Below are 13,851 nucleotides of genomic sequence, written 5' to 3' on the forward strand. Positions count from 1 at the left end.
GACATTTTCTTCTTGTAGATGGTAGTAGTATCTATTTATATTCGTATGAAGGGCGCTTTATTTCATCTCCAAAATTTCCTGGGATGAGAACAGATATTCTGAATGCACAGACTGTATCTTTGAGTAATGATACCATAGCAATAAGAGACAAAGCTGATGAAAAAAGTAAGTATATTTTTGTAATTTATCCTGTCAAATATGAAATTTGTTAACATTATAAAATTTTCATAAATTAACTTACATTTTCTTATCTACCAATTCATCAACTTTATATCAAAAGAATTATGAGCTTTCTAATTTGTTTTCAAAACATGAATTAATTAAGCAACTAAAATTGTCATATTTTATTTAGTTAATAGGACAAATAGATATTGTCACAACATCGAAGATCAGTGATAAGGAAAACATATATATTCAGTATCTGTTGATAGAGAATTTGAACTCAATGTTGTGGTCCTAAAAATATATATTAATGTTTAAGTTTTTGATCTTTTTAAATGTCAGTTTTCTTCATTTGGTAACATAGTAAATACCGCACTTCATTGAACTATTTAGTTTGTTTATATTTTTAAATTAATATTTTTAACTTAAGTGAAAGAAAGGTATGAATAACTTAAATTTTCTTTTTAAAAATCTAGGCCACATTAATACTTATAAATAAATATAAGTATGTCAGGTGTTTTTGGATTACATAGTACAATGAAACCATTTTATTAGGGCATGTCTATCTCACAGTTTCACTCATCTAGTAAGTATTATTGAGTGCTTACTATGTGCCAACTACTTTTCTAGAAGTTGAGAATACAATGGTGAACAAAATTAGCAAATAAAAATTAAAATTTAATAAATATTTAATAAATTGTCACATAATGATATAGGCTATGAAGAAGACTAGTGCAGGGTGAGAGAATAAAGGGTGCAAGGATTCTGAGGTGGGAGCAACCAGCATGTTAAAGGAATTGCCAGAAGGCCATGTGACTGGGTCAAATCAGCTAGCTAGAAAGTGGGAGGAGAGGACAACGTAGAGATAGGCAGGAACCAGATCACGTAAAGACTTGGCCATGGTAAAAATATGGGCATGCAGGAAAGAGAGGAGGCAAGCATATTATCTTAGGTTTTTGCCCTGAGTAAATGAGATAGAAGACAGGGAAAGAGGTCATTTGGAGGGGGCCGGTCTGCAAACCAAGAGTTGATTTTGGTCCTGGTATGTTTAAATCTTTCTTAGACAGCCAAGCAGGGATGAGAGTGAACAATAGGATAAACCAGCCGAAGGCTTGGGAGAGAGGTTGGGACTAAAGATATGAATTTGGCGGTCATTGGTGTACTACTAGTGCTTAAAGCTATAACACTGAATGAAATCACCTGGGAAGTAAGTGTATACAGAGAAGAGGACTAAACGCAGCACATCAGTACTTAGGGATGAATAAAAGGAAGAGAAGCCAGTGAGATAAGAGGAAAGTTAAGAGTGAGTGATCCCAAAAACCTAGTGAAAAATATTGTATATTAAATAATTGTTTCTCTCTGTTAAAATATATCATGAAATATTGTATATTACTGTTACCAAAAAATCTGACTTGAATGTTAGTTTTGTTAGTTCATACCACAGAAGACCTAATTCATGAACTAGGAACTGTCCTAATTTTTAATTTTCAGTACTTCGGATAATAGCACCTCTTATACTGGTAGGAAATACAACTCTCCTAAATAGAGCTTTTCTATCTCTTCATGCCTTAGACCTTCTCTGAGTGAAGACATTCAGTAATTTTTTAAAAAGGACTTTCTTTCTGGCTAAAAAAGAAGAAAAGAGAATGGAATAAAATAGTATCCAGATAGCAGACAGAATTAAGATAACTATATAATTGTAAAAATAATAGTAGTTTGGAAGACAGATTTTTGTTTTCAATAAACTTAAGATCGAAAGCCCCTGTGATCACTATGAGTTGTCTGTGCTCTCCTTATTCAATACCATGAATTTTAGATAAAAGATTTTATAAAGTACAGACATGCCCTGCTAACAACATTTCAGTCATTAACAGACTGCATATACCATAAAATTATAATGGAGCTAAAAATTTCTTGTCAGCTAGTAATGTCATAGCCATTGTGATGTCATAGTGCATTACCTTTTTCTGTGTTTAGTGTACAGTAAGTTATACTGTCTAGGTTTATATAAGTACACTCTATGATGCTCACACAATGATAAATTGCCTAACAGCACATTTCTCAGAACATATTCCTGTCATTAAGCAAGGCATGACAGTATGTGTGTTCCCAACTGAATATACCCTATTCTGAAATTTTCTGTGGTTAATTCACATCTGGAACATATTTCATTATTCTTTAATCCATTGACAATTGATAGAATTTTAAAACTATAAAAAATTATTAACATTTACAGAAATATGAATTTATAAGCCAATAAATTATCTGTTTTACTTCTGTAAGTTTAGATTGTTAAACAAGATAATTATGTAATTCTGTTTTGCTGTGAATATAAACTCAAAAGACTAAAATAAAATTATTGTAGAACTTAAAATGAGAGGGAAAATATTTTTGTATGTTCCTTTTTTAAAAAAATAGTTATTGATGGCTAAATAGTGGTAAGTGCTAACAATGGAAAATACAATTGAAGTACCCAACATATTTAACCCTTAGAAGGGTGCCATCTGTATTTGACATCACTAGTTCTTCCTAATTTGGGAGCTTTTTTATTCTTGCATCAAGTGTAGTACTCTGTATTATAACAGGTGCTCCATAAATAGATCTTGGGTGGGTTTGAGTACTCCTTTTGGTGATTAAGTACTAGAGCTGATGTTTTTGTCTTCCTTCTTCTCCCTATTCACTTTGCACAGATATGCTATATAAGTGTGGGTGATTATTTGAAAGAAATGTCTAGAAGTTGGGGGATAGTTATTTATATTTAGAAGCAATTCTTTCAACTCACAGCTCCTTTGTTGTTCATTCTGCCAGTTTCGATGACATGTTAACACTGAAAAACAGGACCAGCCTCCCATAGATCAGGTGCACTTACAGTTGTGAAAAAAGTAGACAAGTTCATCTGCCTACCTCTAGCTTTTATATATGTAGTCAGAAAAAGGATGGAAGGCTGCTATCATTTAAAAAGTTTATTAGTTTGCATAGCTATGAAAATAATATGAATTAGCTAAACCCAAAGCATTTTTTAAATGAAAGCCAAAAATTTTAAATTTTTGTTTCCCTACTTAATTAAAAATTCTATTGTAGTATTTTTATTTTTTATTTTTCGTAATTGGCAACTTTAGAAGATAACTAAACGTTACAACATGGCCTTTCTTTGTGAATATAGCCAATGACCTCCAACTTAACATCCTATGATTTAGTAGAAGCTAATAATGTATTAGTGCGATCCTCTGGAATTAAATTTCATGTTATATACATTGTAGCATTTTTGTAATCTGTATATTTTGTCCAATTTTTTTAGCTGAGTACTCAATGCCACTTCTGTCTTACGCCATTTCTATGTTTTCAATTCTTGTAATCCTATTCATATGCTGTCATATAAAATTACTCTATTTGAGATTAATCTTGGGTTGAAGTAATTTGAAAATTACTTAAAGAGAACTATCAAAATAATCTTGTTTTTTTCTTTCCCAACAATCTTTTCAAAAGTATAAACAACAGCTACCAATACCACTGTTATGATTGAGACTAAAAGAAGCCTTGGTGAAACAGAGAAAGGGGCAGAGGCAGCATTCGTTACAGGCTTCTTCAGTAGAATATCTACTGTAATTTTTACAGCTTTACCTACTGCACATCAGAGAAAGGTTGAGGTTGGAAATAGAGAACTATGAATTATCATTATTTAAATAGTGATTTATGTCATAGAAGTAAATGATACTGGGGTAAGTATTTATAGTGAAAAGTCTGCAAGGAACAAAACCTTAAGATCAAGGGTTGTCAGATAAGGAGAAGCTAGGAAAGGAGAGTGAGGAATGATCCAAAATAGAAGAGAATTGGGAGAAAACAATGTTATGTGGAGCCCATATAAGAGTTTCAAGACAGAGAGGATAGTCAGAAGCATCAGTGCTGCTGGGAGGTCAAGAATAAAAATAGGCTCCTATTTGGCAACATGTGGGTCATCAGTGTAGTGAGGTTGAATAGCAAATTGTCATAGGTTGAAGAATGGATGGGAGTTGTAAAAACTGGAATAATTGTTGTTTCAGGAAGTTAAAAAAAGGCAAATAATTGTAACTGTGATTTTTTTTTTTAAGTGAGGGTAATATCAGAGTTGTTTGTATGCTGAGAATGAACCAGGGTAAAGGTGCAGGAGAAAGTGGGGATCGTTGATAGAATAATACTTCGGAGAAAGCCAGGCAGATACAATAACAGATAGAGTAACAATATATAGGTAAAGAATGTAGTAGGGATGGAGAAGTATGGGCAATAGATACTCCTTTGCCTGAAATTAGAATGCATGTGGTGAGGACCAAACTTATAAGTAAGTTTGGAGATAAATCTGAGGGAAATTGAGCTGTTACATCAAAAGTTACCAAAAGTTTATTTTTATATAGTGAAAATTTTTAATACATCATCTTAATGAATATTTCATTATCTATTTAGTGGCTTCCAGGGAGTTTTTTTTAGGATTGAAATTTATTTTTATTTGATTGTGATAGGAATACTTAACATGAGACCTATATTTTTAACAGATTTTTCAGGATACAATTCAATATTGTTAACAGTGCACAATACAATATAGGTACAATGTTGTATAGCAGATCCCTAGAACTTACTCATCTTGCATTACTGAAATTTTATGCCCTTGATTAGCAAATCCCCATTTCCTCCTCCCTTTTGCCTCTGGCAACCAGATCTGCTTTTGTTCCAATAAATTTGACTATTTTAGTATACTCATATAGGTAGAATCATGCAGTCTTTGTTCTGTGACAAGCTTTTCAGTTAGCACAATGTCCATCAGGCTTATCCATGTTGTTACCTATTACAGGATTTTCTTTTTTCTTTGAAGACTAAATAATAATCAGTTGTACATATATACCACATTTTCTTTATCCATTCATCTGTCAACAGATACTTGGGTTGTTTCTACATCTTGGTTAATGTGACCAGTGCTGCACTGAACATGGGAATGCAAATATCTCTTCAAGATCCTGATTTCAGTTCTTTCAGATAAGCACTCATATGTGGTATTGCTGGGTAGTTCTATTTTTAGTTTTTTTTTTTTGAGACGGTCTCCTCTTTCACCCAGGCTGGAGTGCAATAGTGCTCCACTGCAGCCTCTACTTCATGGGCTCAAGTGATTTTCCTGCCTCAGCCTCCAAGTATCTGGGGCTACAGAAAGCAGGTACCTCAATGTCTGGTTATTTTTTGTATTTTTAGTAGGACAAGGTCTCACTATGTTGCCCGGGCTGATCTCAAACTCCTGAGTAAGCATTCTTCCCACCTCGGCTTCCCGAAGTGCTGAGATTACAGGCATAAGCCACTGCACCTGGCTGATTCTAATTTTTTGAGGAACCTTCATAATTTTCATAGTGGCTGTACTATTTTGCATTCTCACTAGAAGTGGTCAAGTGTTCCAATTTCTTCACATCCTTACCAACATACTGTCTTCTTAAAGTAATAGCCTAACAAGTTTGAGGTGATATCTCATTATGGTTTTGGTTTGCGTTTTCTTGATGATTAATGACATTGAACACCTTTTCATTTACCTGTTGACCCAAGCATATGTTCTCTCTGTCTTAGAATCAACTCCTGATTATCTTTGGAAAATATTTAATCTTGAAATACCTGCCCCAGTTTATTACAGGAGCTAATCTACCCAACTATCAGTTAGATAAATCATTGCTAAGCAGCCCTCAAAAAGAAAAACACTTTCGAAGTAATGCTAAAATAATCATTATCTAATTTAATAAATAATTTTATAGACTTCACCTTATTTGCATGTATGCTTTTTCCTTCACTAACTAAAAAATTAAGGGGCTTACTGGAGATATGGAGAGGACAGTTCTGAAAGCCTCCCTCAAGAGTTTAGGGAAATTCTCAGACTGGGAACTAGCTTAGCTCTCAAAGCAAGTGTTTGTGACAAATAAAAGTTCTTCAAGATTTCTCCTAGTTCTCTGGTATTCTGAAACTTTGAGTTGAATATTTTACAATAAGGACACAAATTTGTAATACTGTATTGATGACTTATGGAAAATCTCACTTGTTAGTAATTAATCTTTCTACTCCAACTGAATGTACTTCAGTTCAATTCAGACACTGATTACTCAGAGTTAGTGCAATGCCAAAAGTTGGCCAGACGTGGTGGTTCATGCCTGCAATCCCAGCAATTGGGGAGGCCAAGATGGGTGGATCACTTGAGCCAGGAGTTTGAGACCAGCCTGGGCAACATAGCAAAACCATATCTCTACAAAAAATACAAAACTTAAGCAAGCATATTGGTGCATAACTGTACTCCCAGCTATGTGGAAAGCTGAGGTGAGAGGATTGCTTGAGCTTGCTTGAGGCAGAGGTTGCAGGGAGCTGAGATCACGCCACTACCCGCCAGCCTGCACGTCGGATAGGGACCCTGTCTCCAAAAAAGAAAAAAAATGTTAAGGACAAAAGTCTGCCAAGACTGACCTCACTTCAGATGCCAGCACTAGTTTTTGGGGGATGGGGGTTCCCAAGGGCACTTGCATTTCTGACCAACTGGCTAAAAATTTGGCGACCCCATCAACCCCTAAAGTTCAATAATTTGCTAGAATGACTCAACTCAGAAAAGCACTGTATTTATGATTATAATTTTATTGCAAAGGATAGACATGAGGCCTGGAGCTTCTGTGCTCTCATGGAATCAGGGTACATCATCTTCCTGGCACATCAATGTGTTCAACAAGGAAGATCCACTGAGCTTTGAGCTTTGGTGTCCAGAGAAGACTTCTGCGGTTTGATGACCTGATTAATTAGGCATAATTATTTAAATCATTGGCCATGTGATTAAACTGAGTTTCCAGCTTTCTTCTCGAGGTTGCGGGTGGGGTGGAGGGGGGAAAGTGCTCAACCCTCTGAACATGAGATTGGTCTTTCTGGTGACCAGTCACTATCCTAAAGCTATCTAGGGGCTCACCAGAGTCACCTTATTAGGACAACAAAGACACTTCTATCACTCAGAAAATTCCAAGCATTTTTGAAGCTACCTGCCAGGAGCCCAAGACAAACACCAAACAAATTATTTATTATACCACAGATCATCCCCTGGTCTATGACCATGGATCCCTTATAGCAAAAGGATTATTCCTGTCTATAGGACCAGTATGAATATGCCTAGTGTTTGGAGGAATCGATATTGGGTAGAGATAGGAGGCTTTTAAATTCCATTCCCAGTACATCTGACCATCACTGTCAGTATTATACACTTACCAACAATTCCAGTGTTATACCATATTATAAGATAAGAGTCAGAAGACACTAGTGCATTACTAGGGTTCTACTAGTCATTAGTAATTAGTCCAGTCCATCTTCACGTTCTATGACCAAGTTGTCTTCAAGTTTAGGCCTCTGAGGTTTGCAGGATTCCATTCAAGTGTGTTAAGTTCCAAACAGGAGAGGTCTCAGCAATATATGGTTTCACCCTTTCATGTATCAGCTATAATTAAGCCAAGAAACAATATCATTCTTTTGCTCTGAGTCTCTTTTGAAGCATTAATGTAAAATTTTACTTATTGCACAACCCATTTATTCATTCCTTTACTCTTAGCTATTATTCATCCTTTTCATTTGTATAGAGCAAACAGGCTATTTCCACTACAAGCCAATAAAGCTGCATTCACTATTAACCCCAAATTCTCCAGATGGAGTGAAGGCACAACCAATCCTATCAGGTCCTTAGGAATTTTGACATTAAGGCTTAAAAGTATAGTTACAGTTTCTTGCTTGGGAACCATCTCTGCTTCTGACAGAGAAGTATAGTGGTAGCCCTGACCTTGGGACCATGGTATCAGATAGGAGAAAGCTGAGATGATATAGGGAAGAAAGAAAAAAGCGTTTTGCCATACCAGTATCCTCCTTTCCCCTCCCCTTCTTCCTGAGATTCATCAAAAAAACAGAGGGAGGCTGAAGCACGCAAATCACAAGGTCAGGAGTTCGAGGCCAGCCTGACCAACTTGTGAAACCTGGTCTCTACTAAAAATACAGAAATTAGCCAGGCATGGTGGCACATACCTGTAATCCCAGCTGCTCAGAAGGCTGAGGCAGGAGAATAGCTTGAATCTGGGAGGCAGAGGTTGCAGTGAGCCAATATCACGCCACTGCACTCCAGCCTGGGTGACAGAGTGAGACTTTGTCTCAAAACAAAACAAAACAGTGCCTGAGATGGTGGCTCACTCCTGTAATCCTAGCACTTTAGGAGGCTGAGGCAGGAGGATGGCCTGAGGTCGGGAGTTTGAGACCAGCCCGACCAACATGAAGAAACCCCGTCTCTACTAAAATATACAAAAATTAGCTGGGCGGGGTGGTGCATGCCTATAATCCCAGCTACTGGGGAGGCTGAGGCAGGAGGATTGGTTTAACCTGGGAGGCGGAGGTTATGATGAGTGAGTTCGTGTCATTCTAGCCTGGGCAATAAGAGCAAAACTCCGTCTAAAAAGCAAAACAAAACAAAAACAACAGAGGAATCTAGTGCAGAAATCTATCTCTTTGTTTCTCTCTTGTTGAGGCCATACTCATGCAGGCATGCAAGCCAGTTCGTCCTTTCCCCTGTTTTCGAGAGCCACTGTTTTAACTTCCCATTCTGATATTTCACCAAACCATTACGCTGGGGAGGATATCTCTCTGCCCATTGTTGGACATTGTGAATTGTAAAATATGTTCCTTGGTCTGACGAAATGTGACTAGGTGGTCCAAATCAGTGAATTACCTTCTCTACTGGTTCTTTTATAGTACCCTTAGTATTTGCCAGGCTACCACTGGTTAAACAAAGCCTGGTCCCAAGTTGGCATCTGTTCATGTCAGGACCCATTTGTAGCCCTCCCCAGCTACTGGCATTAGTCCAAGTTTCCAGCTGTGTGTAGAGCCTTTCTCCCAAGGAATCTGCCCCATAGCCATCTGCAGTCTGTCATGGGCAGACAGAACAGTTCTTATTGGTATTTTGTGCCTCAGAGGGTATGAGATGAACATTTCTAGATTCAGTTCATCTCTGCATTGCTGCAGCCCTCAGTGTCCACTTGCTTCATGTATCCAGGGGGCCACCTCAAGCAGGCATCCTGAGGTATTTGCTCATCAATTCCAATCGACTTTTGAACCTAGAAGGGGAAGTCTCCTGATGGGCATTGATACATCATACCTTAATGCAGCCATCACATTCCCATAGTAAATTGCTTGAGGCTGTACCCTATATGGGCATCCCTATAATAGGCCAGTTTTCAACTGTCCTTCTTGCCTGACCATGTGACCACTGCCTGTGAGTTAATAAGAACTCACATATCTAGGCAAACAGCATGCAGTGCAGCCCACCATGCTTGTTTTCACCTTCTGTCAGAGGGGTGGCCTTACAAATAAAATGTTGTATGTTCACAGTGGAACTGCTATTCATAAACTAGGCAGCTATTTGTTGGTTAATTGAGAGCTGTTTATAGGCCACTGTCCAAGTGTTGACAGAATCTGGCAGCTCCTCAAGTGGTTCCAAAGCCAGTCAGAGCAGGTAGACTCATATATATATATATATATATACACTGTGTAACTTTTTGCACTCCCCAGTAATATGTTTCTACTCAATACATTTACGTTTTATTATGAAGCTCTTTTGGGCATTGCCTTTCCTAGTAGAATCTGTCTCCAATATCACCCTGTATTATGAGTACAGTAGATTTCAAAATTATTTTTTATTCTTCGGTTATAAGGGTAGTTTCAATTAATGTCACATAGCAAGCTAGTAATTGCTCCTCAGATGGGAATTTTCTAGTCCACAGTCCCAGTAATTTTCACTGAGAGGTGAAAACTCATAGGCTTTAAGTTCCAGTCTGCATTCCACCCAGGGTTATTGTACAGAGAATTCATCCATAATAGTTCATATACTGATTGATATTAAAGGCCTGTGTGAACTTGAGTAATCTTATTTATTCCCATTTGGCATTCCCAGTTAATATTGCTTAAAGGGTGGATTTATATGCCTTCTGTTTCATATTACTTGTTAGAGGAAACGCTCTCCAACCAGACATGATATCAGTCCCCATAATACATCCTGGTAAATGAGACACAACTACTTAACATAATGCTCGTTTAGGGCTAGGCATGGTGGCTCACACCTGTAATCCCAATACTTTGAGAAGCTGAGGCAGGTGGATCACCTGAGGTAAGGAATTAGAGACCAGCCTGGCCAACATGGCAAAACCCCATCTCTACTAAAAATACAAAAGAATTAGCTGGCTACTCAGGAAGGTGAGGCAGGAGAATTGCTTGAACCCAGGAGGCAGAAGTTGCAGTGAGCCGAGATTGTGCCACTGCACTCCAGCCTGGTCAACAAGAGCAAAAATTTCTTCTAAAAAAAAAACCAAAGCTTGTTTAAACTACCAATTTTCATCCAAACTTTTGCCTTAATTTCATTAACTCTTACCTTTCTATATCCTCTCAATCTAGCTGTGATTCCCCTTAGGACTTTTCTTTTTTTTTTTTTGAGACAGAGTCTCACTCTGTTGCAGGCTGGAGTGCAGTGGCACAACCTTGGCTCACTGCAACCTCCACCTCCCAGGTTCAAGTGACTCTCCTGCTTCAGCCTCCCAAGTAGCTAGGATTACAGGCATGCACCACCACACCCAGCTAATTTTTTGTATTTTTAGGAGAGATGGGGTTTCACCATGTTGGCCACGCTGTTCTCAAACTCCTAACCTCAAGTAATCCACCCACCTTGGCCTCCCAGAGTGCTGGGATTACAGATGTGAGCCATCACACCCAGCCCCATTGGGACTTTCAGTAGTAAGTAGGGGAAGTGTTGCAGTCAGACATAATATCTATTCCCATGAAACATTCAAGTAAAGGAGACGCAGCCTCTTCACATAGTCTGTTTAAACTCTCCAGTTTTCATTTAAACTTTCACCTTAATTCCATCAATGCTTGCACTTCTGTACTCTTTCGATTTAATTGTAGTCTTCTTTAGGGCATCACCAGGGGGTTTTGGATCAAAGTACATGGCACTTTTGTGTCAAGGTGTCCTCAAGTCTTCTCCTCTCCACCCACTGATCAGTTTGCCCATTCATGTGATAAAGGTGTTGGGTCCCCAGCTCATAACTGAGCCAAGGAATCCAGACCTTTTCCTGAATCTTTCTTGATTAAATTGGTAGACTGTTGCTCCAGGTAATTGAAGGTCGAGTTTCTTGTTGCCATCTTCGCCTTTCTGCTTTCCAGATTCTTCCAAACTAAGATGAATAAAGCAGATTTACTTAGTGTTCTTAAATGTTGGGACACTAGCAGGAACCCCTGCATCAGGCCACCCAGCCGCTGTGTTTTGACCCCAGACTTCCACCCTACTATGATAAGTCCCTTGACTCTCCCTTTTCTCTTTCTCTTTCATTTTACCCCCATCATTGTTTGCTTTTTCATTTCATTTCTTTAAAAAAACAAAAACTTTTGTTTTAGGTTCAGGGTACATGTGCAGGTTTCTTACATAGGTAAACTTGTGTCATACGGGTTTATTGTACAGATTATTTCATCAGCTAGTTACTAAGCCTAGTACCTAATAATTATTTTTTCTGATTTGCTCCATCCTCCCACTCTTCACCCTCAAGGCCCCAGTCTCTGTTTCCCTCTTTGTGTCCATGAGTTCTCATCATTTAACTCCCACTTATAAGTGAGAACATGTGGTATTTGGTTTTCTGTTTCTGCATTAGTTTGCTAAGGATAATGGCCTCCAGCTCCATCTACATTCCCAAAGAGGACATGATCTCATTCTTTTTTATGGCTGTATAGTATTCCGTGGTATATATGTACAACATTTTCTTTATCCAATCTGTCATTGATGGGCATTTAGCTTGATTCAATGTATTTGCCATTGTGAATAGGTGTTGCAGTGCACATTCACATGCATGTGTCTTTATGGAAGAATGATTTCTATTCCTTCGGGTATATATCCAGTAAAGGGATTGCTGGGTTGAATGGTAGTTCTGTTTTTAGCTCTTTGAGGAATTGCCACACTTCTTGCCACAATGATTGAACTAACTTATACTCCCACCAACAGTGTAAAACCATTCCTTTTTCTCCACAACTTACCAGCATCTGTTATTTTTTTACTTTTTAGTAATAGCCATTCTGACTGGTGTGAGATGATATCTCATTGTGGTTTTGATTTGTATTTCTCTAATGATAATTGATATTGTGTTTTTATGCACATGCTTGTTGGCTGCATGTATGTCTTTTTTTAAGTGTCTTTTCATGTCCTTTGCCTACTTTTTAATGTCTTTTTTCTTGTAAATTTAAGTTCCTTGTAGATGCTAGATATTTGACGTTTGTCAGATGTACAGTTTGCAGAAATTTTCTCCTATTCTCTCGGTTGTCTGTTTACTCTGTTGATAGTTTCTTTTGCTGTGACAAAGGTCTTGAGTTTAATTAGATTCCATTTGTCAACTTTTACTTTTGCTGAGATTGCTTTTGGTATCTTTGTCATGAAATCTTTTCTTGTTCCCATGTTCAGAATGGTATTGCCTAGGTTGAGTTTTTATAGTGTTGTTCACTCTATTTCTTAATAACTGTTTAAAGATTTTTTTTCTCCAGTTTGGGTGAATTTCTAGACATTTCCCTCTTTCTATCTCTGTTCTCTTAGAAATTATTTTAGTCTTTTTCAAGATTTATTTCAGCATAACTTTTTCCTTTGAAAATGACTCTGAGGCTAGTGCCTGTTCCTTGAACTGACAAGAATCAATATCTTTCCCAACACATTCATTCCTTCAGTAGGGGCCCTGAGACTAGAGGCCATAATTTAGACTGGCCAGAATTTATATTTGGTTCATCTCTTCCTTTCATTTTTAGCTATTAGAGATAGCAATAATCAAGAGATTGTGTATTTCTCTTTTTGTTATGATTTTGCATTTTGCTATACGTTTAGTGAGCCAGTTCCCCAGAAGATGTATGGATCATCTTAAATTCCATGGGTAACTTTTACCTCCAATAACTGATGGCAGCATAACTGGTGTTTCATACCATGGGTGACCCCATGGCCATTGAGGAATCAGAAGTTCTTCATCCTCTACCCTTTCATCCTTTCTCTTCCCAAACCATGTGCTTCAATAACCTAATACCAACTATTCCATTTTCATCTCAACTGAGTTTACTGCATTTCATTTCTACACTAGCTGGACCTAGTGCAGACACCAAAGCTTAAGACTGCCCCTACTCCAGATGCTAGCTACAAATCTAAGACTCCTCCAACCCCACTGCAGCTGCCTACCTTTCTGACCAACTAGCTACAAAGTCAGGGATTCTTACAACTCCTTCAAGTTTGAAAATTCACTAAAATGACTCACAGAACTCAGGAAAGCTATACTTATTATTACAGTTTTATTATAAAGGACGGACACAGAGTTTCTGTGTCCTCTCTTCTCAGGACACATCACCTTCCCAGTTCATCACTGTGTTCACTAACCAGGAAGCTCCACTGAACATTGACATTCAGAATTTTTATGGGGTTTTGTTACATTGGCATGATTAATTAAATCATTGGCTACCGGATGAACTGTCTCCAGCCTGCTTCCCATCTCCTGAAATTCAGACTGTCAAACCACATACTTGATCGGATTATTGGCCCCTATCCTGAGGCTATCTAGGGGCCCACCAAGAGTCTCTTCACTAGCAGTAATAAAGATGCTCTAATCAGGAAATTCTAAGAGT

General features: G+C 37.8%; 1 protein-coding gene across 5 annotated transcripts in view; it reads left to right on the forward strand.

The window, feature by feature from the left end:
• The window catches only part of IFT80 (intraflagellar transport 80), a 141,508-nt gene that overhangs the window by 99,849 nt on the left and 27,808 nt on the right, over positions 1 to 13,851 (forward strand). For all 5 annotated transcript variants that reach the window (XM_078353935.1, XM_054247142.2, XM_054247144.2 and 2 more), the window contains one exon: positions 2 to 165. In XM_078353935.1, coding sequence (XP_078210061.1) covers positions 2 to 165 — 164 coding nt within the window. The remainder of the gene's footprint in view (position 1; positions 166 to 13,851) is intronic.

This window comes from Callithrix jacchus, chromosome 17 (genome assembly GCF_049354715.1).
Source record: "Callithrix jacchus isolate 240 chromosome 17, calJac240_pri, whole genome shotgun sequence".
Taxonomy (NCBI): Eukaryota; Metazoa; Chordata; class Mammalia; order Primates; family Cebidae; genus Callithrix; species Callithrix jacchus.